Source organism: Sapajus apella, unplaced genomic scaffold, assembly GCF_009761245.1.
Source record: "Sapajus apella isolate SASKATOON/1434 unplaced genomic scaffold, GSC_monkey_1.0 scaffold39, whole genome shotgun sequence".
In the NCBI taxonomy this organism is placed as follows: Eukaryota; Metazoa; Chordata; class Mammalia; order Primates; family Cebidae; genus Sapajus; species Sapajus apella.
In genome coordinates, this window is record NW_022436979.1 from 16219980 (window position 1) to 16247880 (window position 27901).

At 36.6% G+C, this 27901-nt stretch overlaps 1 protein-coding gene across 12 annotated transcripts in view; it reads left to right on the top strand.

Moving 5' to 3' along the window:
- Positions 1-27901, top strand: part of TENM3 (teneurin transmembrane protein 3) — a 471979-nt gene that overhangs the window by 309766 nt on the left and 134312 nt on the right. For all 12 annotated transcript variants that reach the window (XM_032298890.1, XM_032298888.1, XM_032298892.1 and 9 more), the window contains one exon: positions 24533-24655. In XM_032298890.1, the coding sequence (XP_032154781.1) occupies positions 24533-24655 (123 nt within the window). The remainder of the gene's footprint in view (positions 1-24532; positions 24656-27901) is intronic.

Consider the following 27901-nt stretch of genomic DNA (forward strand, 5'->3'; position numbering starts at 1 on the left):
GTCTCTACCAATCAGTCAGAGGTAAAAGCAAAATGAACCTTTCTGTCATTTTTTAATCTAAGTTAACTTTCTCCTTATAAAAATGGTCAAACCAGATACTGAAGGAGTTATCCCTTGACCAAGATCACATCCTAGTGAAACAATACTGCTGTTGCTTCATAACACTGAAGGTAAATGAGTAATTTCACATCAAAAATCAGTATTCCAGAGACAGATTTCTAGTATTCAGTTAGAAAATGTATCAGCCATCAAGAGATTCTCTTCTAGTTAGCTGTACACATTATTTGTACCTGACAGAAGTGTGCTGCTAAAGAATTTTAAATAGTTCTGAAATTGACCGGTCATAAATGGCATGTAATAAATTAAAAATATGTATTTGAGCTGAGCAGTGAGAACACGTGGGCACAGAGAGTGGAATAAGACACACTGGGGCCTGTCATGGGGTGGGCTGTGGAGAGGGAGAACATTAGGTAAAAACAGCTCATGCATGCTGGGCTTAATACCTAGGTGATTGGTTGATAGGTACAGCAAAACCACCATGGCATACATTTACCTGTGTAACTAATCTGCATATCCTGCACATGTACCCTGGGACTTAAAAATAAAAAAGAATATGTGTTTGTTGGGGATTTTTTTTACTGTGGTGCATACCACGTAGATGAATTTGCAGGGCTGGAATTCAGTATCAGGTTGACTGCTCAGGCATCCTTTCTGATGGATAAGTGCCTGTGTACTTCCAGTTGTTAAATATTTTGAATATCAATTCTGATGCCATTTAATTTTATTTTCATGGTGTGACTAGCAGGAAAAAATAGCATTTTAATATGAGATCAGTCACTCTTACCTGTGAGACTTGTACTCTTTTTAAGGATCCATTAGTGAATATAAACTATCAGACTTCTAAGTAAAAACCCAAAAAAATGTTTTTTTCATATTGCCTGGCTTTACTTTTTGGTAATTAGCAATCTGCTTTATTCCTACTAGTACCATGGTCAGAAACCTTTCCCTTTGCTTTTATTTCCCCACACATGGCAACATGCAAATTATCTAGTTAAAATATACTCAGGTAGGCTTTTCAGTTCAACAGATATTTATTGAACATTTGTTTTGACCTATTTATTGTGCTAGGAACTAAGAAGGTATAAGCCCAGTGTTATCTAGCAAGAAGTTACTTTTATCTTCAAAAAATTGTCTCATACTTTTATCGCTTTAATTAAGCACATGTATGATTTGAATTTTCATTAGTCTTCCCACATTTAAAGGACTAACACACTAACACAATGATTTTATTTTTAATCAGTTAAAAAAAATTTCATCCCCTCATCAGTTTGCATGGTAAATCTTTTTTGATTAAAGATGTTGCCCTTACCCTTGAAAAATAGCACAGGACACTTCTCTCAGGGAAGGTTGTCCTTTTCTATTAAGTGTGCTTGTAAAGCAGAGAGGGAGAAAGGGACACTTGCCCATCCAGCCAGATCAGTCTGATAAACCCCAGAATCAATGGGGAGACCAATGTCATCACGAGATTGACCTTGCAACCTTTAGCGGAAAGGCAGCCATCCTTAAATTTTTTTTATTCCCTTAGAACTTCCTTCTCTTATGTCGACTTTTATTATAAAGTAAAAGCCCAAGACATAAATAAGAAAACAAAAAAAGCTTCAGGAATTGTTTCGTAGAATTTTCTTTCTTACCTTCCAGTGAGATAATGAGAACTTGAGAGAATGTAGATTTAATATGTGTCTTTTCTAAGGTAAAGTTATCTCTGGATAAACAAGGTGAACAGCTCCTGAAAGAGAGGAAGGAAGGGAGGGAGGGAGGTAGGCAGGCTTTGTTGTTTGTTTTCTGTTTCACCAAAATTGCAGAGGCTAAAGCAAGACCTTAAAAAGTGAAAATTAATTGTAATCCACAATGCATGTGTCAACTTCTTGGTGTATATCTGTCCATATTTTCCCGTGTACATATATAGCTAGAGGTCCATATTTTAAAATGTATTTTATACTAGCCTTTTCTCACATATCATTCATTCATTATGCATCATCAGTATAATTTGATTTAGTGGCTAGTTTCCCAAAATGCAGTGACTTATTCTCTTATGCCTGTGTCTGTGTGTGCTGATGTGTGTGTATGTGTTCATTTGATCCACTTTTTTATTGGTATGAATTATTTGAAGGATGTTTGCTGTACCGAAGTGTAGGCATGTTTTAAATTTTGAAAACCATGGCAACTGTCATTTTACATAACCAACAATGCTAGTCATTGCCTCTATCTATATATATTTTCTTATGAATATTTTTAACTTTTGTCAGTTAAAAAATTGTATTGTTATTTTGATTTATCACTAGTAGCGCTTTTATTAAATCGCATACATTTATTGGTCATTTGTATTTCTCTTTTTGTGTGTGAATAGCCTCCATTTTTCTATTGGGGCTATTCTCCTTTCTTTTTGATTTAAAAAAGTTATTTTCAACTAAGGATATGAATATTTTATCACATATGTTACATACTTTTCCAATTTATTACTAACTTTGGTCATAGTTATGTTTACCATATTTCATACAGAATTTTTAAAGTAGTCAGATGTATTATTTTATTTATTTAAACTTCTGGCTTTCATGCCATACCTGTAAAGTCCTTATTCAATCTAAGTATTCGTTTTTATTTATTTTATATATATATATTTTGGGACAGGGTCTCACTCTGTTTCTTTCTTTAAATTGCTGGCTTTCATGCCATACCTATAAAGTCCTTATCAGATCTAAGTATTAGTGTTTATTTATTTTTTATATTTTTATGTTTTCAAGACAGGATCTCACTCTGTCTCACAGGCTGGAGTGCAGTGGCATAGTCATGACTCACTGCAGCCTCTGCCTCCTGGGTAAAGCAATCCTCCCATCCCAGCCTCCCTGGTAACTGGGACTACAGGCACATGCCACCATGCCCAACTAATTTTTTTTTTTAATTTTTTGTAGAGACAAGATCTCCCTGTGTTTCCCAGACTGGTCTCAAACTCCTAGGCTCAAGCTGTCCTCTTTCCTCAGCCTCACAAAGTGCTGGGATGACAGGAATGAGACACCACTGTGCCAGCCCAGTATTTTTTAAAATGAACTTAAATTTACTCTGCTACTTAATGCGTTTTCAGTAACTGTTTTTAGGTTAACATTTTCCTGGCCATTCTGATAGATATCAGAGGTCTGATTAGCTCTTCATTCTAGAAGCTTATAGGGAAGTGATAAGGACATGCATAAAAACACAGTTTTCACAGTACCTGGTTTCATACCAGTTTGATTAGCAAAAAAAAAAAATAGAAAAGAAAGAAGGTACCTACATTTTGCTGAAGATGTTGGGGAAAGACTTGATGTAGCACATGATGCCTGAACTGGAGGTTTGTTCAACTAATGCCAATGGCTAGAAAAAAAAAATCACCGTGAGATGAGGTCATCTGAGGAGCAGCAAGGAAGAAACATGAAATATCTAGCATGGTGCATGTGCAGTGCTTAATGTGCCAGGCATTGTTCTAGAAGCTGTATGAATTACCTCATTTAATTTCCACAACAACCTTAGGAGGTTTCTTCTTTTAACAAATAGGGAATCTGAGGCTTAGAGAGATGGCTCACCTGAAGGTATACATACAAGGACTCTTATACTATACTGTTCTGTCAGGTTTTTTAAGAAGTAAAAATAGACAAGAAATTGAAGAGATTTAAGCATAGGAGTGAAAGGGAATCACATTTATGTTTTTGAAAGATTGTGGCCTGGAGTGGTGGCTCACGCCCATATTCCCAGCACTTTGGGAGGTGGGCAGATCATGAGGTCAGGAGTTCAAGACCAGCCTGCCCAAGATGGTGAAACCCCGTCTCTACTAAAAATACAAAAATTAACCAGACATGGTGGTGCGTGCCTGTAGTCCCAGCTACTTGGGAGGCTGAGGCAAAGGAATTGCTTGAACCTGGGAGGCAGAGGTTGCAGTGATCTGAGGTGGCGCCACGGCACTCCAGCCTGGACGACAGAGCGAGACTCTGTCTGAAAAAAAAAAGAAAAAAAAGATTGTTTCAGTGGCCTTCCAGAACATGAAAGGAGGTCCAGAGTTGTGCTTTCCAAGCATTCCTGTGCCTAGGAATCGCCTGGGGACCTTGTTAAAATGCATATTCTGATTTAACAGATCTGAAATGAGAACTGAGATTCGAATTTCCAGCAAGCTCTCAGGTGATGCTGCTGCGCTTCTCAGATCACACTGAGAGTAGTAAGGGTCTAGGTAATGCCATAACATGTCCCATTTCATGTTGGAAATACTCTGTTTCTACACTGTCCAGTTTAGTGGCCACTAGACACACATGGCTGTTGAGCACTTGAAAGGTGGCTAGTAAGAAACTCAAGTTTAAATTTTACTAGTTTTCATTAAACAAACAAACATTAGTTAAAGACCCCATGGCTAGTAACTATCATTTGGATATTTACACTGTTTGCATTACATACTATCACTCTTCATATTAGTCGTACTAAGAGCAGCATGTTCAGAGAGAAATGTCTGCATAGAAAGGAGTGGAAGAAAAGTAACTGGCATACATAAGGTTAAAAAACCTTGGCAAATTACTAGGAATTTTAGAAGTGAATTCAGACAACCTGTTAGAAAACTAGTCATAACTGGGAGATCATGAGGCCCTGTTGGGATAGAGAAGTAAGCAGAATTGAGAATCCTTAGCTGATTCATGATAGAATAAATGTGACATGATTTTTCATATCCCAGTTTTTAAAAATCAAAGGTACATATGTTAAATTTTCTTCCAGTGGGGTCGTTAATGATTTTCTCCAGATTACTGAGCCCCCAGTTAAAATCATTCTCTAATGCATTAACCTTTGAGTTGCTGTGCCTTTACACAGCAAAAATTCTACTGATTTCTAACCACAAACATTACATTCGAAGATTATAGTTAGTGATACAGACCTATTAAAAAAAAAACACCTGTTATATTTCTCTGGGCCCTAATATACTCATTTTTTTTCTTGCTCTGAAAAAAAAGATGAGCAGTAACCACCAGTTGTTCACCAAAGAATGGTAAAAAGGAGCAAAGTCTACAGTTCTGCTTCTGTTCACAGTTAGCAATGGGTAGGAGTCTTGATATCGTTCTTTGCTCACAGAAGGCTCTTTTTTCTGCGTGGAAGATAACCTGAAATTTCAGTGTTATACACATAGAAAAATGCCCAGAAATCTCTCATGAAGCGTAAACGTTATTAAAGCATTGCTAAATACAAATCATAATAAATGCTTGGGATGACACCAATTAAACTGCAAAAAAGCCACTCAAATCAGACTTCAAGTAACACCATTCTGGACCTTTAATTTTACGAGCATTTCTATGCACTGCTAAGCAGAGTCAGAGAATTTCTCCATGTACAGTAGTACCAAAGGTGTTTGCACATGAACTGTAACTTTAAGGAACATGAGAAAAAAATATTATCAGACTATATTTTCTCAGTTATCTTGCCCTTTTGGCCAGGGTTTTCCTAACCGATACTTCATTTGATAACAGAGTGTTCTGAAACACAGCTTTATTGAGACCCAGTTCGTATGCCATGTGATTTATCCATTTAAATGTACAATCCAATGGTGTTTACTATTACACAGCCACAGAATTTTCCAGCTATCATCACAGTCAGAACACTTCTATCACCTCCAAAAAGAAACCCTGTATCCTTTAACAGCCACCCTCTATTACCTTCCAACACCCCAGTACCCAATAGTTTTTTTAGCCCCACAGAAATTCTTCCATGAAAATCTAAATTTTTAAGGGACTGTTTTGTTAACTAATTTCCCAGTGAAAACAAATAGCTTAGCTTTGTTTTTCTTACCTGCTCCTGACAAGTATAGCAAACCAGGGAACTACTCAAATTTTTACTATTCCTTTCATTTAAAAAATACATATGTAGTTATTTATTTCCTTTGAACAGCTGCTACCAACTGATTTCTAAAATACATGTTGTCAGATGTCTGCTAAAAAGGCTGTTTAACAATATAAGCATTCCCTAGATCTGGCAAAATATAACCTGTCGATTCCAGGTTCATTGCAGTTATGATGCCTTAGCAGTTATCTGTCCTACTTCTGGGCCTATTTGCATTTTATGAACATTTTTACCTCTCTGTGTACCTTGAAATTGATTATGGTAGTAGCTATATATATGCAACTCAGGGTCAGAAGGGAAAATATGCCAGCCCTTTATGCTTCATGAAAAATCAACCATTTAACTATATATGGCAAAATAAAATGTGTTTGACATTCTTTTTTCTTTTTGCCCGTGCCTTTGTAATAAAAGTACAGTTTTATAATGTTCTAGAGCACAGCCAAGCAATGAATTACATACCATTTTTCACCACAGCTTCTTCCCTTAACCCTGAGTTGCATTATATTCAGAAAAATGCATTTTGTCTGAGATGGTATGGAAGCATTTTAATACTAACATGATTTCATCACATCGTAGGAAAAATGTATTGCCTATATTTTAGAGGATGGAAAATTGTAAAACTAAAAATGTAGAATCAGTTTTTTAATATTTTATTTTATTCTTGCATCCTTAAGGACATCTTTAAGCCTGATTCAATGGTGATTAAAGACTCAGAATAAGAATTTAGCAATATAGAAAGCTCCTCCTCTCCTCACAAACCTAATTTATTTTACTCTTAGTTTGACATGAGATCAGCTAAAGTAAATAACATATGAAAATAATACACTCAGCAAGGCATGGTGGCTCATGCCTGTAATCCCAGCACTTTGGAAGGAGGCCAGGAGTTCAAGACCAGCCTGGCCAGCATGGCGGAACCCTGTCTCTACTAAAAATACAAAAAGTTAGCCAGGTGTGGTGGCACGCACCTGTAATCCCAGCTACTCAGGAGGCTGGGCTAGGAGAATTGCTTGAACCTGGGAGGCAGAGGTTGCAGCAAGCAGAGATCGCACCACTGCACTCCAGCCCGGGCAACAGAGTAAGACTCTGTCTCAAAAATAATAATAATAATAATACACTTAAACAAATTGTGTTTACCCTTTAAATATAGGGATTTTTCTGACTTGAAAAATATTCAAAGACAGAACAATAAGAAATACCTTTAAAGTCAGCTTAACTCCAGTTTGTGCCACATAAATATATCTTGTTCATGAAAAACAGTGTTTTCTCTGTTTTAAACTATTATTTTTTGCAAAATGTAGCAACATCTCCTAACGACAAGTGGAAAGCATAATACAGTATTTACCACTTCACTGCTATGTTGCATAAATATTTAATTGGAGTTGCACATGTCATTTGCTTTTACATTAATGGTACTAACAGCGACATGTTTGGAGAAAAATGTCTGCATGGAGAGGAGTGAAAGAAAATTAACTGGCATACATAAGTTTAAAAAAACTTGACAAAATTACTAGGAATTTTATAAGTGAATTCAGCATAAAACCTTTAAGTTCCATTGAATCTATTGTCAAACAAAGGTCTCATCCTAAAATATAACAGATCAAATAAAATTCCAATTTGTATAGAGTTTATCGTTCCCACATCATCTTAGAATGTCTGCAGACTGCTTACCTTATCCCTTTTCCTTAAAAGTAAGATTCCAAAGTCAGATGTGGTGGCATGCACCTGTAGTCACAGCTTTCTGGGAGGCTGAGGCAGAAGGATCACTTGAGCCCAGGAGTTCGAGGCTGCAATGCCTGATGATCATGCCAGTGAATAGCCACCACACTCTAGCCTGAATGACAGAGCAGGAGCATCTCTAAAAAATAAAAAGCAGATTTAAAATATTCCGGTTTTTTCTATAGTGACTTTAGTAACATAACACCTGTCAGAAAAGGAACTGACCATTCATTCATTCATCCATCATTCATTCAACACTTACATAAATGACTACATAGGTCGGACACTGTGACAGAGAGACAGCAGTGAAAATACTTACAGTACTTAGAGATAATACTCTTTTGTAGAATGCAAACGCTGAGTAATTAATTACAAAGATGATGACTATTTAAAAAGGAGGAATGTAGGAAACTAAGAGAGTGCATAAAAGGTGGAACTTCCTGAATCTGAGCATTCAAGAAAGAGTTTTCTGCTAAGGCCTAAATAATAAATTGGATTATGTGTTTTGACAAATGCTGACATAGGGACAGATTTTAAGTGTTACCACATAAACCTAAATGTGACCCCAAAAAATCAACTGTCTGGATTATTAAAACCAATATATTGTCTTTATTACAATAAAGACAAAATTTATATATGTCTTAGGGAAAAATGTTATGATATTTTACTAGTTTTCATTGTTGACTTAGTTTACCCAAAACCCTGTGTTGCAGTTAACATCTAGAAATACAAAAGTCACTTTGGAAATTTCAGGTAGCTAGATCTAAAATTCCCACAAGAATCCCATGGTATCTATTTGTTCCTTTCTCTTAATTTCAGATAACATACATGCATGCTTTAATAATTTATTTATAAAGAATTTCCAAAAAATGGTTTTAAAAACTGTAAAGGAAAAGGTATCTCTGATATCTTTCCATTTATGAGTACTCAATCTATTTTTTTAAGAAATTAAAAACATGCAGATGTGTGTGTGTATCCTACATCTCAAAAGCTGTTTGGAGATAAGCGTCTTGTTGCCCTGCGTTTGATAACTAAGGCGGTCAGCACATCTCATTTTCGTGATTGAGTGGGGCCTAAAGGTGCAAAGAGTCCTCCTCTGAGGCCCTCCCATTGTGCATCCTCCCATTGCATGTTCTATACAGTGACTTGAAGGACAAGTATGCTTTTTGGCTAGATTCTCTTCTGTATGATACTAAGATATTTTCTGAGAAAAGATTTCATGTTATTAATGATAAGAACTTTAGTCCTTCTGTTACCTGATATATTTTATCATGGTGACTTATCCGGGAGGGAATTAGTGCTCCTCTCCTGGTGGCTGTCCATCAGCCAGCCTGTTATGACATTGGCTGGCTCTGTCCTGGGGCTGTCTTTTCACCTTAATACTTCAGCCACAGCCTGATCCTTTCTGTTTTCTCCTCCACTGGGGAGCCCATTCTCTTCATCACTTTCAGTAAGCCTCCACCTGCTCCAGAAAGCGAGGAAGCCTTCCACATATTATCCCGCATTTCCCAGAGAGACAGAAGGATATCCAAGGCTACCGAGAAGATTACTGCATATAATTTGTAGAATATGGGGCTCTCGGTTTTGAGAGAAAATGATACAAGTGCTTTTGCAGATCTCAGATTTTTGTTTTTACATGTACCTCCTTTTAATGATTTCTAATATCAAAGTAAATTTCATTAAACTTAGCTATGTTGGAATATACCTTCTAAATGCTGAATTCACAAAGATGAGTAAGAAGTAACCAGTGATCTCATAATCTTATATGACAGTGATCTCACAGTGATCTCACAATCTTATATGACAAAATATAATGTCAAATTTGTATACCACATTACAACTTATTTTTAAAATACTGTTAATAAGTATAGACTCTCAAAGCAGCCAGATTTGCATTTGTATCTCACCTTTGTCACCTACTAGCTATGTAATCTTGAACAGGGTACTTAACCTTCATAAACCTGAATTTCTTCATCAATATAAACAGATTTAGAAATAGTACAGCTTTGGGGAAATTTAATAAAGTAAATATGCCTGGCAAAATGGAAGTGCTCAGTTAATTTTAGCTCTTCTTCCTCTTTATAACAACCTAGTAAATTAAACACTATTATTCAAATTTTTTTAAAAGAAAAATCTTAGCCCCAGAAAATCAGTGACTTGTCCAGTTTTAGGGCCACCTCACGAATCACAGTGTCTCTCTCAAATGTAATGCCTTGGAGGAGAACCGGACTACTACGTAGGAACTCTTTTTCTGGATTTTGCCATGTTTTAATATACTGACATTCTTCTAAAGGTCTCCGTATTTTAATAGTTGAATCTTTTAATTATGGTGATTTCAGTGCCTTAAAATTTCAGAGAATTATAATTTTCAGGTTGTATATTTTACCATTTTTTAAAAAGCCAAAACAAGTGAAGAAATGATTTTATGCCTAAGTAAGTCATTAGCATACATAAATGTTTGTTACGTAAAAGTGCTTAAAAAGGAACCATTATCCAGGTCTCCTTATTTTAAGTCCAGAACTTTCCCCACTATACCATAGGGCATTGTCTCTCCCAAGGTTTAAGAACTTACAGATGGAACATAAACTGAAGAATAAATAACAATGAATGACAAATAAGAAACGGATTCCATTTTCAATTCTTATTTTGTTGTATCAGATTATGTCATGAGGAAGGTCTCAGCAGATGTTAGCGCATCTCTGACACTTGTCTTTAACATCTTTTTACAAATAAAGAGTAATTTTGCTGATTTCTGCTTAGATTTTAGTAACATTGCTCACAGTTCCCTTTATATATTCTTATTGTTGCTTTCTATCATATCAAGATATACTGATTTTTCCCTAAGGTAATATAGAATTTCCTTTAAAAATAAATGTAGTAAGTCAGTGGAACGCAGTGGCTCACACCTGTAATCCCAGCACTTTGGGAGGCTGAGGCAGGCGGATCATGAGGTCAAGAGATCAATACCATCCCAGCCAACATAGTGAAACGCCATCTCTACTAAAAATAAAAAAATTAGCTGGGCATGGTGGCAGATACCTGTAGTCCCAGCTACTTGGGAGGCTGAGGCAGGAGAATCGCTTGAACTCGGGAGGCAGAGGTTACAGTGAGCCGAGATTGTACCACTGCAGTCCAGCCTAGGCGACAGAGCAAGACTGTCTCAAAAAAAAAAGTATTAAAACTTTTAAGTCAGTCACTTAAAAAGAAGTATATAAATGTAAAATACTTACAAAATAATACTATAGAAGGTTCACAATTATATCATAAAGCTGATAAGCACATTTTTACAAATACAGGAATCACTGCTGAGGTAACTGCAAATGCTGTGGAGCTTTTCCACTGGGTTTCCCAATTTTATTCCAGATGCTTAATCTTTTTGTTAACTACGTTTCTAGTTTTAACAAGCTAACTGCATGATATAGTTAGTAAGCCTATGTGAGTTACATAGAATTTGTTTATAAAACCTAACTGTATTATTTCAGTCATTTCAAATAATCATAAATTTTACATTTTCCATTTTTAGGGTAATGATATTTCTAGATACCTTTTTTTAACTCCTTCAAATAAATTCCTCATGATCTTGGAAAAGAGTCACATATAGAGAAGCATGGCATGTTTAAAATGGGAAAGTGGGCCATTTATTTTTAGGAAAAGAGACGGAGACCACCAAATACAGAAGCAGGCTGGCAGTGTGAGCAAGTCTCCCAGGGATCTGAGACCGCAACTTCCTCTGTGTTTTACTTTGAAATACATTTCAACAAATGCTCCATAAATATTCATTACTAATACTGAAGTTAGTAATAACTGAGGAAAACTGCTCTCCAAGTGATCCCAGATTAAGGGGGAGCAAATGAACACAGGCTTCATAAGAACTTTTTTCTCCCCTGCCTGAGGAGTAAGATGAGATGTTCATTGTAGACTTAATGTAATCTGTCTAAATAACCATTATCAGCAAGGTGCTATAGCCATCCAGAGGCAGGGAGTGGATTCCACAGCAGTCTGCTTCTCACAGCCAATAGAACTTAATCAGGCAGATACCCACTTCATCTTTGTTGATTAAATGATGAACAACAAATCACGTGAGTGGGTTGTGCCTGGATTCCTGAAGGATCGTTGATTTTGTTCAAGTTTCCTCTTGACACACGTGTGCCTGTGTAAACACACACATGTACGCACACTCACGAATCTTAGTGTCTCTCGCAAATGTAATGCCCAGGAGGAGAACTAGACTATTATGTAGGAGCTGTTTTTCTGGATTTTGCCATGTTTTAATACACTGACATTCTTCTAAGGATCTCTATATTTTAATAGCTGGATCTTTTAATAATGGTGATTACAGTGCCTTAAAAATAATTGTATGCTTGAGTAAGTCATTAGCATACATAAACATTTGTTACATAAAATTAGTATGAAGGTTTTTTATTTTTATTTTTATTTTTTTTTTAGACAGAGCCTTGCTCTGTCACCCAAACTAGAGTGCAGTGGCGCCATCTCGGCTCACTGCAACCTCCGAGTTCAAGCAATTCTCCTGCCTCAGACTCCCAAGTAGCTGGGATTACAGGTGTGTGCCACCATGCCTTGCTAATTTTTGTAATTTTAGCAGAGATCGGGTTTTGCCATGTTGGCCAGGCTGGTCTCAAACTCCTAACCTCAAGTGATCCACCTGCTTTGGCCTTCCATAATGCCAGTGTTACAGGTGTAAGCCACTGCACCTCGCCTGTGTATGTGATTCTTAAAGCTGTTGCGGAAGAAAACTCTAAATGAAAATTGAGTGAGTGCTGCAAGCCTTTGAATAATGAGATAGATCCATTGGGTTTCAATGGCAAAGCTGCTAGTAACTCACTAATGAATCCTCTGTTACAAACATTTCACAATAACAGCAAATTCAGTATTTTGGCAAGCAGGGAATAGCCCAGAAGTCATGTAAATTGTTTCATTCTGCATTTTGAATGTTACTGAAATAAGTCCTCTTTAATATTGACAACTGTTATCTCAAAAATCCTCTAGCTTATAGGTACTGGCTGACCCCTCTGGGCAGCTGATCGTGATGGTTAACACTCTGTTCTTTCCATTAGATTGGAGGCTCATTTCTTCTTTTATTCAGAGAACAGACCCTGGAAATGAGAAAACTAATGAAACATCAGGAAAAAGGTCTGTTTTAGAAATTCTTACTTAATTCTCTCTGTGACGGAAGCAGTAGCTTGATTTTCATTTTGTCTGCTTGGGCACTGGCTGTGCAAGGCAGCTCTGGAATTAGCATTTCCTGAGCCATATCCATAGGTGTCTTACACTGCATCCATGTAATTCAGAAAGGAAAAAAAAATGCAATGAAACTTAAAAGTAGAATTTTTAAAATGTTATCATTTATAAAAGAATATGAATCAAATATCCTGGCAGAAACAAATCTACAAAGCTAAATCACTGTGTGTTCCCGTTAAGGCATTTTGATAGCCAATCCGATTCCATTTTCCCATTAATTACATTATGCCAAGAAAGGATGAAAAGGAAAAACGGCATAGAAATATAAAATATTGGCAGCCGTTCTGCATCTCCCTCCAAACCTGTTTGTTCATAAAACCTACCCTTTTAGAATGTTATCTTGTAATGCAAAGACGAACATTGCTACATCAAATGTTGTTTTTTTGGGATATAAATATCCTACAGTTGACAGAATAATTTTATTTTCCTTAATGACAACCGGAATGCATATTAATATGAAAGCTTTCAAAAGAAATATTGATTTAAAATAACAATATTTGGGTCAGCATGGTATAGATTGTTGAAATAATATTAGCCTTAAAAGTTAATAACAAATAATAATGAATTAGAATGCCAAAATATTGCCCAACACATTCTGTCAACATGTATATGAACACAGCAGGAAATCCAAAACAAAAGCTAATTTATGGAAAACTATGTATTCCTAATGACAGTTTAGATCAGTAGGGGTCCAAGTTACAAACTGCAGTCTTCACATGCAATACTTTCATTTTACATTGAAAGCCTGATTGCACTTTGGAAGCATGTATCCAATCAAATGATTGCCCTATATTTAAGAGTATTTTTCTTCTTTTTTTCTGTGAAATCTAATTATTACACATGTGCATCATGTATATTTATATATTCATGAAATTGATAGATAAAATGAAACAATTCTGCATTCAAAGCCCAAGATACCCAAGGAATCGTATGTATAACACAATAGTTTCACTTTATGCAATATAGTTTTAAAAATTAAAATAGAAACAACAACATTGGTATTCTAATACGTTGATATCTTATTGATGCCAGATATTCTTCCCTATGCTCAATAATTTACCGTAAATGTTTATATTTTAAAATATATTAACGTCATAGAATGTAAGTCTGGAAGAGACCTTAGAGGTTATCTTTCAGATTTTATTTTGTAAATGAGAGATCCAGGCCTCAGAAAGAGCCAGTAACTTGCCAGAATTCCACAGTTGTTTAGAGCCAGAATTCAGACTGGAACTCCAGTCTCTTTTATTATGAACAAAAGGCCCCACAAGATGCAATAGACAGTCTATGTTGGAAACAGCACACTTACCTATCTAACATCAGACTCTGATTTTATTTTCTGCGACCTCTGGTAGTATGTTCTTAATAGGTCTTTCTCAGAAAGATTCCTTTTGGAAGTGTACCACAGTGAATGTAAAGTGAATTACAAAAAAGGGAAAATCTAGATCCTAGCTCGCTTAGATGAACTTTTGAGGTTTGGGAGGCTATACAAAATGGAATGGCAGACATTTTTAGCATGATATTTTTAAAGTCAGTTTTTCTTACCAGACTCTCTTTCCCATATTACCTCATCCCCTTTGTCTTTGTGAGAATGTTCACTTGATCTTGTAACATTAAACAACATTTAGCCAACCCTGGCAAGCCCGCCAAGCACGCTGCTCTGTATTGCCAGAACCTCAGAGCACACTCCTCAGGGTTCTGGTGGCACACGCCACCTTCAGGTGACTGATGGCTGGGTGCTCGCCTCTATGTTCCCTTCACAACATCCCCTGTAATTTGCTCCAAGGTTCTGGCAGTTGCTGGACTATGTCACCAGCTGTCATCATCCCTCCTTCCCATCCATTTTTGGCAGGATCTGGGGACTCAAGCATGCCAGTAGAAATAATAGTAGCTGTGGTAACAACTTCGGTGGCATGGTCCCCAGAGACGAGATCAAAATTTGGCACCTTTTTTTCTCAACATGGAGCTAAAAATGGCACTGCATTTGTTACTTGGTGGTATATAATTTTCTTTAATTACACATTTTTGGTTTCAAGTGTTCCACATGCTGGCTTTTAAGTGTCAAACCAACATATACTGGTTAAAAACAATGGCATGCCCCCTATTTATTTTGTGGGGAGAAGGTGAAATAAATATAATACCGTCGATCCTGTTCATCTCCAGCCTTGGAAAATAAAAGGAATGCATGCTGTGATTTCTCTCACTTCAATGGTCTTTGTGTGTGGAAAAAAAAAAATTCCTTCATAAAATTTTACTGATAGATCTTCATTAACATATTGTCTCAAAATTTTTTCAGTCAATGAAGTTTTTTCTTGTTTATTCGAAAAAATCTACAGAAAAATACTGAGTTTATAGAATTTAATTACATAAGAAAGATTTTAATTTTTAACATCTTAAAATGGTTACAGTTCATGAATACCGCAAGACAGCCTGAAACAATGCAGTCTAAAATAGCCTATTTGGCTGTTAGTAACATAGGTTTTGAGCAGTATCAATGACTTGATATCTACGTAAGTTACTCCTGAGTTGATATTACTGTAATTTTTTCTCATTGATATGGGTGATAGTATAAAAAGTATACTCATTAATTTTATAGATGACAAATGTCTGATGTTACAACTTTTTTTTTAAGGGTTTCCCATGGTACTTCAAACTTTACTAAAGAGAACAAATGGTCTTTATCTTCATAATTGTTTTGCTTTTCTGGGTTTCTTTTTTCTGTTCATGATATCACTTTAGCCTGGGCAATGAAGTCAGTGATACCATGAGCAGAAAAAAGAAACCCAGAGAAGCAAAACAATTATGAAGATAAAGACCATTTATTTTGTCTTTAGTAAAATTTGAAGTACCACGGGATTTCTAGGTAAGTCTAGTAGAAAAATGTAAAGTTTGAAGTATAGCCCAGTCAGGAAAGAAATCAGTGTTAGAGAAACATATTTCAAAGTCATCCATTTACATCGAATTGGAAGTTGACATTATAAAAGCAGTTAACATGAAAGGAAGGTCAAGGAAGGACTTTGGTGAATGTCTGATATTTTGGGGAATACATGGAGGGAGGCATTGTATAAGTCAGAAGTAGGCAGGTTATGAAATGATAAAAGCAACCCTAAAAACCTGAATGGCTATATCAGTTTGTAATTGCAGCATAAAGAATTACACTCTAAGTTTAGCACCTTTAAACAGCAAACATACTGTCTCAAGTTTATGTAGATCACAAATCTGGGCCCAACTTAGCTAGTTGACTCTGCCTCACAGTCTGTAAGTTTACAGTGAAACCACAGGCTGGGACTGCTGTTTCATCTGAAGGCTCAACTGGTGCTGGGGGATGTGCCTCCAAGCTCACACATGTGATTTTTGACAGACCTCAGTCTGTTACCACATGGGCCTCTTTATTAGGCTGCCTTGTGATATGACAGCTGTTTTTCCCATGGAAAGCAGTCCAAAAGAGAGAGAGAGAACAACCAAAACAGAAGCCAACGTCTTTTATAATCTAAGCTCAAAAAAGATATTCTGTTATTTCTGCCATATGCTTTCTATTGTAAGCAAGTCACTAAATCAAGCCAAAACTCAAAGGGAGTGAATTATACAAGGGTGTGAATACCAGAGGGCAGCGCTTGTCTGGGGCCATCTCAGAGGCCACCTGCTACCATGGCTTAACATGACGGTTTATTGTTGCTTAAGCTACATGTGCAGTGTGGTTCTTGTCAAGGGATTTCTGCTCACTCATGGACCTAGACATAACAGAAACCCCACTCAGCACATTTGCATGATCACTGCATGGGAATGCAAGACTTTACATATTGGTTCTTAAATCTTCCTCACAGAGTGAAACATTTTGCCTACATTTCTTTATCTAAAGCAAAGCTGTAAGGCTTCAAAAGGGCAGGGAAGAGTAACTCCAATATATGTCCAGGAGAACTCAATTACTTGTGAATAGCCTTTAAGACTTCCACATAGTGATTTAAAGAAAATGACTGGGAACCAGCAGAGAGCTGGGAAGAGAACCAGGAGAACTGTGAAAGCAAAATAAAGCATTGAAGATGGGTGACTAATAACACCCAGTACTCTTGCGATATAAACAGGATGAATATTGGCATGAGGCTACTGGATGTGACAATTTAAGAGATACCGGCTGGACACTGTGGCTCACGCCTGTAATCCCAGCATTTTGGGAGGTCAAGGCTGGTGGATTGCTTGAGGTCAGGAGTGCAAGACCAGCCTGACCAACATGGTGAAACCTTGTTTCTACTAAAAATACAGAAATGAGCTGAGCATGGTGGTGGGTACCTGTAATCCCAGCTACTCGGGAGGCTGAGACAGGAGAAGAGCTTGAACCCAAGAGGCAGAGGTTGCAGTGAACCGGGACTGTGCCACTGCACTCCAGCCTGAGCAACAGAGCGAGACTCCATCTCAAACATACATACATACGTACTTACATACATACATAAAAATAAAAAAGAGATAACCATTGTGAGAGAGACTTCAGTATAGTAATAAGGATCATCAGACAAAGTAAGGAGAAAAGAAGTGTGTGCTGAGGAAGTATATATTGTGGTCTCTTCTTTTGAGATACATGGTAGAAAGGAAAGGAGAGGAATTAATAATTTGAAAGAAATCAGAATTAAGAAATCCATGAAAATCCTGACTCTATAAGTAAGCACGGCATTTATAGCCCCCCTCCCGCCGTGTTCTGTGTAATGTGCACACTTTGATAACATTACCTTTTCATCTCTTCTAAATTGCTTATAAACATGCTTAAGCTGAAGGAGCAAACACAGAGAACCTTCGACAGTCAGGTATAGTAAAATGCTGGTCACTTCATGCCGTCTGGGTTAAGCTTCCTACTTCGTGTCACAGTCTCCTTTCTTCATCTTAACGACAAGGCTTTTCTGCGTGGTGACAAATTATCATAGTTTTTGTTTTTAACTCTGGTAAGAAACACATAACATAAAATTTATAATCTTACACATTTTTAAGTGTATAACTCAGTAGCATTAATATTGTGTTGGAACAGATCTACAAAGTGTTTTTATAGTGTGAAACTAAAATTCTGTACCTGTTAAACAACAACTCTCCATTTCTCCATCCTCCCAACGCCTCCTCATCACCATTCTACTTTACGATTCTATGACTTTGACTACTTCAGATAACCCATGCAAGTGGAACTTTATAGTGTTTGTATTTTTATAACTGACTTATCTCATATTATATAGAGTCCTCAAGTTTTATCGATGCTATAGCAGGTGACAGGATTTCCTTTTTAAGGCAGAATACTCTTCCATCATGTGTAAATGCCACATTTTCTTCATTCATCCATCAATGGACATTTGGGTTGCTTCCACCTCTTGCCTATTGTGAGTAGTGATGGTATAAACATGATTGTGTAAATATCTCTTCAAGACTTTAATTTCAATTCTTTTGGGTATGTAGCCTGAAGCGGGATTGCTGGATCATATGGTATTTCTATATTTAATTTTTTTGAGGAATCACCATATTGTTTTCCATAGTGTTTGCAACATTTTACGATCCTAGCCAACAGCACACAAGGGTTTCCATTTCTTTACATTTGTGCCAAGACAAATTGTAATGTTTTTAAACTAAAAATCAATTTGGGAGGCCATGAGCTGACAGTCATCACCACAATACATGAATTTGTTTAATCGTATTGCTTTCCTCCTTAAAGTTTGCATTGCCTGAGATTTCCAATGAAGGAAGTCTTTCCTCACTCTTCCCTTTTCCTCCCACCTGGTGGAGTCATGTGTTCTTCTTCCATACTGTGTCTTCACTCTGCCTTTGCATTTATTCTAGTTCCCTCTTGGGGCTGGAGCACAGCCTGTCACATTTGCCACACCTGCAGCCTTATGGAAAGGAAAGCCTGTTAGCCTTATGGAGAAAACCACTTTCAGGAAGATTTAGGGAGGGTAAAAATGAAATTTTTTTTAGCTATGCTGGGTGTTAGATGGATTACTTTTAAGTAATTTTTTTTTTTTTTTGAGGCAGAGTCTCACTTTATCACCCAGGCTGGAGTGTAGTGGCATGATCTCAGCTCACTGCGACCTCCATCTCCGTGGTTCAAGCTATTTTCCTGCTTTAGCCTCCTGAGTAGCTGGGACTAAAGGTGCACGCTATGACACTCGCCTAATTTTTTGAAGTTTTAGTAGACATGGGGGTTTGCCATGTTGGCCAGGCTGGTCTTAAACTCCTGACCTCAGGTGATTTGCCCACCTCAGCCTCACAAAGTGGTAGGTAGGATTACAGGGGTGAGCCACCACACCTTAACTAAGTAATTTTTATTTGAGTATAATATACATTTAGAAAAGTATATGGATTATGATAAGAGAACACACCAGTAGAACAACCTCCCAGATAGAATATGAGCAGCAGTCCAAAAATCTCAAGGGACTACGTCAGCCACTACCTGTTCCTTCCTTCCTAGGAGTCATCACCGTGGTGACTTTCATTCTTCTCAATTCTTCTACCTGCCTTTGAATTTCATACACATGAACGTACACAGTATTTGCTTTTTTGTGTGTGACTGGTTTCTTTTGTCCATGAATCTCCTAATGGCTTGTGAGATTCACCCTTACTGTGTGTCTGCCAGCAGTTCATTCCCTAACGTTGCTGTGTAGAATTCCATTGTATATCTGGACAATAATTTGTTTTTCTATTCTACTGCTGGCAGATGTCCGGTTTGGGGTTGTTTCCAGTTTGGGGCTATTACAAATAATGCTTCTGTGAACACTTCTTGCACATGCCTTTTGTTGCTATGTGGATATATGTTCCTATGGGATATACAGACAGACTTTTGTAGGTGCACTGGGGACTTAACCACCATTTCTGAGCTTTTTTAATATAAGAAAATACATCTCAATTCCAAACAACCAACTTAAAAGTTATCTTGCAAAATACTCCCATTTATAGTGGTAAAGATCTTGTATTTACCAGTTTTAACATTTGGACAAAAACTTCTGATGATATTTAGGCTCATGGGGCAAAGATAATCATTCTCTCTACAAAAAAAAGAAGATAACAGACTTCAAGGTATTTTAAATTGTGAAACACACACACACACACACACACACACACACACACACACACATATACATCAGTGCCTCAGATAGGTAGTATTGCTGTCATCTACAAATTTTATTCTGCCTTGGGTAACATTTTGGATATGAATCCAATCCCTTTCACTATTATATTCACCTAGGAACACACAGAAATGACATAAAACTAAGAAGCATGATACCAGATATAAAAATTTTTCATGATTAAATCTACATGAATATTATTTCTGTGACTTTAAAATTCACAACTGTAATGCTTACTTTTATACTTTTGTAACTTTTAAATTGTTGTTTTTAAGAATCTTGGAGTTAAACAAAATAGCCTGTTCTTAATTTCGTTCCTGTCATCATCATATTACCATAAAACTTTACACAGAATAGTGGGAAAGTACTTGTGTGGAACAGTGCCCAGGACACACAGATGTTACCTGCTGATATCCTCAGCCCCTCACCCCCGAGTACTGCCCTAGCCTCAGTGTCCTGGATGTAATAGAGAAGTGTTATCGTAGCCTGTGGCCCACATGCAAGCTATGTCTCACTTCCTTCTGTATGGATTTGCACATCCCACTGTCCTCTGGTAGAATACAGAGGTGTGTAGTGATACGTCTTTTGTCATCAGAAGGTCAGGGTTTGAGGCTAATGTCCATTGCATACTGCATGCAAACTCTCAGACCTTAAACTCTCAACAAATCTCCATTTTCTCAGATAAAAAAAAAAAGTCATAATAACAATTCAACAGAATCTTTGTGAAGGTTAGAGATAATGCCAGTGAAGTACTAATACAGTTCTTGACGTATAATAATTGCTCAATGAATGTTTTAAAATGTATATTGCATCACAATGTGCTACCACCAGCACAAGGAACACTGTCTGTGGCCGGGAATGCCTGGTATGGCTCCTGGCTTGAACTTCCTCATCTGAGACCCAGTGTAGTGAGGGACTCAGAAGAGCACAGCACCCCGAGCTGCTTCTTGCCACTGTCTGCACACCCTACATTGGGACATGCCAAAACCAAGGATCTGTTGTGCCATCCGTGAATAGTGGCAGCAAATCCCTTTCCATGAGTTCAGTTCTGCTTTCCAACTCAGGCATTGAAGAACTGTACGTAGCCTTCTTTATTTTCAGATGTATTTTATTTGGCTGATTTTCCCTTTATTTTCTGCCAGATACCCCATTTAGTTTTATTACACCACTGCTCGGTAATTTCTGTAGCATTCTTGACTTTTATGAGTTTGCTGCCTGCCTCTCTCCTCTCTATCTCTCCTCTCTCTTTCTAACTTTGAAGAGGCAATCCCACTAACGCTCTGTATTTGTATGAATATCTTAAATTATCCATAATGATTGTCAAGGTCATCACCAAATACAAAATACCAACAATTTCAAAATAGATAATATCCTAAGGCCAAACAACTTGTTGGTGCCTGTTTTCAGTGCAGTATTAAACAAGGGATAATATTTTTGGATCTGAGTCTCATTACACAGCATCTTAAGTAGAACCAGCATCCCACTTCATGGAGATTTTCTGTAATAAAAAAATATATATAATAAAGCTGTTGCCCATCTGGCGAAAAATAAAATAGCTCTCCCAATATAAACATCACCTTACTTTTTAACATATGACATCTGTGTATGATCCCATGGATTATGTCTACTCTTCAAAATCTATTAAAACTGATCATATGAGCAAATCTATCAGTCAAGAAGACTTTCTGTGTGAAAAGATCACAACGATGACAAATTATTTTGTGTGGAAACTTTGACCCTGTTGGCGCATTTATTGCTGCTGTGTCAAAGTGTGTCTGTTAAATGTTTTACTCTCTGCAAAACTAGCTCCCATTATTTTGTTCAAAACTTGGTAAAGCATCTGAAACCCTGAAAAATGTATGAAGTGATAAATGTTTAGAAAGCTCCTGACATTTTGCCACTCAAACACTATGCAATTTAATGCAAAATGATGTATGAAGTTATACCTTTTTACAAGATGACAACTTGTAAATTCAAGAATTCTGTAACCTATATCTTAATTCATGAAAATCAGAGTTTAAAAGGAATTGCTGGCCAAGGATAACTTAAGCAGGGAGTGTGAGTATATACATGTATTTAACATCTACAGGGTAGATGTAGCTATCTACCTATTTTTGGTATCTTTCTTACTATAGCATGCTTTTATATCAGGTATTATTAGCAAAAGGATGTGGACTGTTAATAGAATATCCTAAAACTACTGAATTTTTAAAATTCAGTTAATTGCATATAGTAAGAGAAGACTTTCAGTCAACTGCTTTTCAGATAGCATTATAGTAAAGCAGTCATTCATCAGTTACTAATATGTTCTCCTCTCTTGGCCATTTATGCATCTGTTTTCTATGTATTAACTTTTTCTTTAAATTACTATATTTTTATCCACACAGTGTTTTCTTAGATTTTTAAAATCTCAGAAAATAGAATATTCCTAACTTTAATTCATTTATTTGACATATACTTACTAAGACCTAGTAGGTATCAGGCATTGTGTCCTTATACAAAATTATGTCTTTTAAATGAGATATAAAAGTGAGCTAAAATCATCTTGGGAAAAACAATTCACCCAATCAGGGTAGGCCTCCTCAAGAAGCTGACATCTCCCATGTGAGGGATGCACAGGTATTTTCCTGTAAGGGAGAAGCATTGCAATCAGAAGGGACTGTTTATTGAGCGGTGCCATGGTCTAGTCAGGTGACTGCAAATGCTTCAGTAACCTGGAGTCTAGACTAAATACAACACCTCAGTAGTAAGAACTGTCTAGCTTTGTGCCAGCTCTCCTTCATATGCTCTGTCTAGTACTTCTGGCCTATATTTTCTCAACTCAGCTTAAATTAAATAAGGTAGTTGTCATAAACCTCCTTTTGGAAATAAACCTAATCTCTAACAATGTCACATAATTTACCCAAGACTAAATTCTAGACTGAATATTGAACCAAAATCTAACTGCACCCAAAGGCCCCGCACCCTATACTGTACCAGTTCAGTGTCATTACTTCATGTATTGGATCCAAAGGGCTTTTTGACAGTGGTCGTAATCACACTGCCTTCTTAATTCTTCTTCCATCGTGCTGGTAATTTCCAATATATACAGTAAGTAAAATAATGTCTAAAAATTTCTCTTTCATGATATGGTAATATGGCCATCACTGGGTTTCCCTATAGATATTTAACCTTTCTTAGGAGCCAGTTCCTAAACTGTATTCTGTGCAACACAAATGAATATTTAGCATATTAGGTTAATATGACAGTGACATATTTTTCCAAATAGTGTCGATAAGTTAAGAAAAATAATAAACAATATATTCACTATTGAAATTATGTCTGGAATTTTAAAACTTATGTTTATAGTTGTATAGCCTTCTAGTTAATTTTAAAATTTTTTTAAATAAAGGAAATTAGTAAACAATCATAAATTTTAATAAATTCATTGAATATAAATCTATGGAATTATACTCACATCAGAAACTCACATTCAATTATCTGACACATACGCATGCTTTTTAATCTGTACCATTAGTAAATTATGTCATCAACTCAAAAATTATTCATCCCAAATTAGAATATTAAAATTTGATTATATTTTGAACAACTGTATTTGTTGTACCAACAAATTCATCTGTGAGACCAGTTTTTGCATTTACCTTAACCCAAAGGTAGAGGATCATGTCTCTTAAGAATCTGCAGGTGTTACAGCAAAGTAATACAAATTTGCAAGTGACCTGTGGTCAAGTAAGTTTGGCAAATGCTGTTATATGGGGTGTTCTACCAGTTACTTAAAAGATGGTGAAAAATGGAACTCAGACCAATTAGAGCAAAGAACGACTGATTCCTAAGAGTTTCCTGATACTAATGAACTGAATAGTATCAAATCATTATTAAAGCGCCACCATATTGCACTGCATTGCTATGTCAATTATATTTATTAAGGAACTCTTTGTTTTATAATTTTCCTTTTCCTTTTCTTTTTTGAGAAGGATTTTCACTCTTGTTGCCCAGGCTGGAGTACAATGGCACAATCTCAGCTAACCACAACCTCCATCTCCTGATTTCAAGCTATTCTCCTGCCTCAGCCTCCTGAGCAGGTGGAATTACAGGCATGCACCACCAGGCCCAGCTGATTTTGTTGTTGTTGTTGTTAAGACAGAGTCTAGCTCTTGTTGCCCAGGCTGGAGTGCAATGGCGCGATCTCAGCTCACCATAACCTCTGCCTCTCCGGTTCCACCAGTTCTCCTGCTTTGCCCTCCAAAGTAGCTTGGATTATAGGTGTGCACCACCACACCTGGCTAATTTTGTATTTTTAGTAGAGCCAGGGTTTCACCATGTTGGTCAGGCTGGTCTTGAACTCCCGACCTCAGGTGATCCTCCTGCCCTGGCCTCCCAAAGTGCTGGGATTACAGGCGTGAGCCACTCCGCCCAGCCTGTTTTATAATTTTCATTGTGCAATTATCCTTGGTATTTCAGAAAATGGAAATTTTAACTTTACATATAACTCTTGTTTTAAACATGCTTAGCGATTGCTATTGTAGCTGAAGGCAGCAGACCTTTAAACAACTTGTGTTCTTTACCCCCAGCAATGCATCTCTTTGGCCTCAACTGGCAGCTGCAGCAGACTGAAAATGACACATTTGAGAATGGAAAAGTGAATTCTGATACCATGCCAACAAACACTGTGTCATTACCTTCTGGTGACAATGGTAAGTGAAGAATTATGTATCCTGTGTTTTTCTTTTAACATCCCTTTTCCATAAATTTATTTTTAGCCAAATTGGGAATAGGGAAAGGTTTCAAAATTGCAGATATCGTCTATTTATGAGTGTTTTTTTAATTAATTTACTTGAAAGGTTGAAAATTCATGTTTTTATTATAGGAATAATATGATTTTCTGCTTCTGATTTGATGGCTGGGCTTTTCTGCCTTTTCCTTCTGTAAATGTGAATTGAGCTTTATTTTTAGTCTGCAAATAGATTATAATTCAGTGTATCATCTCTTATATTACCTTGGGTATATTAGGTTTTCTTCATTCAACTTGTGTGTGGAGTTGAAACGCTATATTAATTTTATTATAAAAGCTTTTAAATGCAAAACACATTAAAGGATTATAATTTATTGACCTTTTCTCTGGTTGCCCTTTCTCTAAACCTTTAAGAATTTGCACTTTGAGCTAACAAAGATTTTGAAATCAATTGGCTCTGAATTAAAAATGGAATTTAAGTGGTTAGAGAATTCCATTTTTTCAATATAAACACTTAGAAAAGTTTATATATACATATGTACACTTACATTACCAATATTTTTACATTATTTATGTGCGTATGTGTGTGTACATGTCTTGGCACTGGTATCCTCTGACTTTTTGCAAAATATCATAATACTTGGTATCTCAGAGCAACCTGATGAAGATGCCTTTTTCTGTCATCTGATTAATAAATTATTTCCCTTTAAGCACTCCCCTAACTCCCCTTCCTCTTTGTTTCTTATCTGGTATATTCGTGTTCAGCTTTCCCATTAACAGGTCTGTCCTCATGTGGCTGGTTTTCTTTGCAAAATTAGAAACTATTTTTTATTTAATGAACATATGTGCTGCTATGTTACATGTATGCAGTCACTGTGATGAATACTTTGTACACTTTTTTATTCTTTTTTTCCATCTTCTGTTTTAGCAATAATAATACTTTATGACACTTCTCTTTCTTATTAGGGAGGCTGAGGAATTTTATGACATTCGATTTTTATAATAATAATGACTCCTCGCCCCCATATGGAACCTTTTGAATAAAGTTCTGTATGTTCCAGAACTGTAAGCTGGTGACTGACGTGTCGCCCACCTAAAGTAGATAGTGGCAGTCACTGTAGAGGGGATTAAAGAGGGTTGAAACTATAGATAAGGAATTTGAATTACATACATTTCAATTACCTTAGTTGTCCTTTTTTATACATTAAAAACACACATATGAACAAAATGAGTACACAGAAATTAAGAATATTTTTGGTTTGTTTTGACTGAAATGTAGACTGTCTCTTAAAATGCATGGTTCCTGTGAAAATGATCAAATGGTACTTATTAACCATACGTATAGGGAACTTTTTTACACACTGAAGAAATTGTAATTATACCAAAGAGACGAATGCTTATTATGGGTATTCTGTTTATTTTACAACATCTTAACCTTTTATTATGATTAAAATGAAAACAGACTTTGGCTAATTAGTTTCCCAGTCCTTGAAAGTCATGATACTGAGAAAGCTGTGGATTCAGAGATACTTCCACAGCCTGGGTACTGTTTCCTGGTATTTTGCCAGGGGATACCCCTGCTCACATCAGCATTCCTCAGCTCACGGAAGCCTATATTTAAATACTTGCTCCTTCGCCTGTTTACTACGTTAACTTTGGGCAGGGTGCTTAGTTATTCCGAGTTGCAAGAAAATTTTAGGGCAGCCCTGGAATGGGCTTCCTAGGATCCTGTCAGTCCCACAGGTTGGGAAGAACAAGGAACATCACATGAATATGGCTTTATCAGTAGAAATCTCTTTGAAGCTGGAGTCCTCCAAAATAATGACTTTTAACCATGACTGTGCAATAAGAAATACATGTTACATTAAAGCCAACATATACACACAAATATACATATGTATCTGAAGTATGCTTCCCAAAATAATACTTATCCTTGGCTTATGAAACACATCCTAGGATTTTCCATTTTATTTTATTGTACTTCCCATTTTTAACAAATGCTGCTTGCAACCCACTAAAATAATTTTATAATTTATAAAACATTGACGTCTGTAATTTCAGAAATACCGCTCTTGTAGCCTCCTTCTCTAAGAGAGACTGAAGTTTCTCCAAGTGATCATAGAATTCAGTTGTTATAGGGTTCTGTGCACCTCTAGAGCACCTGTATATACATATAAGCGAAGTACCTTTTTCCTAGATGTGTAAAAGTCTCCTATATAGGAAATGGTTTACAGAGTCTTCAGTATCAGCTACATGCACTAGAGAATTACCAACTGGACTAGGGGATTTGTAGAAATTTCCCTGCATGGAAAAGCTGTTTCTGTCTGGGCCCTGACATTGTCCAATGAGTGACTTAACTATTAGTTACTTGCCTTCTTTATAATTTCTTGAATAGCCCCAAAAACCCCAAATTGTAAGGAATTCTTGTTTCTGTTCTTCCAACTGGAAGCTCTTAGTATCTCTTAAATACAATACTTAAAGACCTGGGGCCCAGGGAGTGGACGGGAACTCTATTTACAAGGAGGGAGGTACCTGCAAACCACTGCTTTTAGGCTTTTATGATGAACCTCAGCACCCCATTTACTACTTAAATTTTATATACTAGCCGAGAAGCAGATCACATCATCTCTTTAGAAATTCTAGGAGATTACAACCCTTGAGAAAGCTTTAGAATTCTGAACAAAGCTCACTAGGAGAATGAACTGTGAAAAGCATAGTGAGAAAATTATTTCACAGCTTCTAAATGTAATACTCTTATTTATGCAGTCCTATTTTACTCTTATTTTGTAAATATAATTCTAAGGAACAATCATTATGCTAAAGGTTCAGTAAACTCCCTGCTTGCATTTAAGTTAACACTGAGCCAAAGCTTCTAAATGGTATTTAGTATCTAAAAGAAGAATTTCTGTTATATGCCATCGTCCTTTACTGATCATTCCTGAGACCTCCCTTGCCTACAGATTTTAGAGATGAGATATCAGAAGTGTAGGGTCTTAGACAAAACTGATGGAAATGGACAAAGGGAATAAAGAGGTAAGAATGAGGTGTGCAGCTCAAACGCTGGTCTCTTTTCAGAAACTAAAATTAGTCCCTTGGACCAAGGAATTCATTTAGCCTAATGTACTGGAAAGAATCACACATTTCTACACTGGAATACGGGCTCCTTCATTCATTTACTTTGTAAGCTTCAGCAAGTTACTTACCTGAC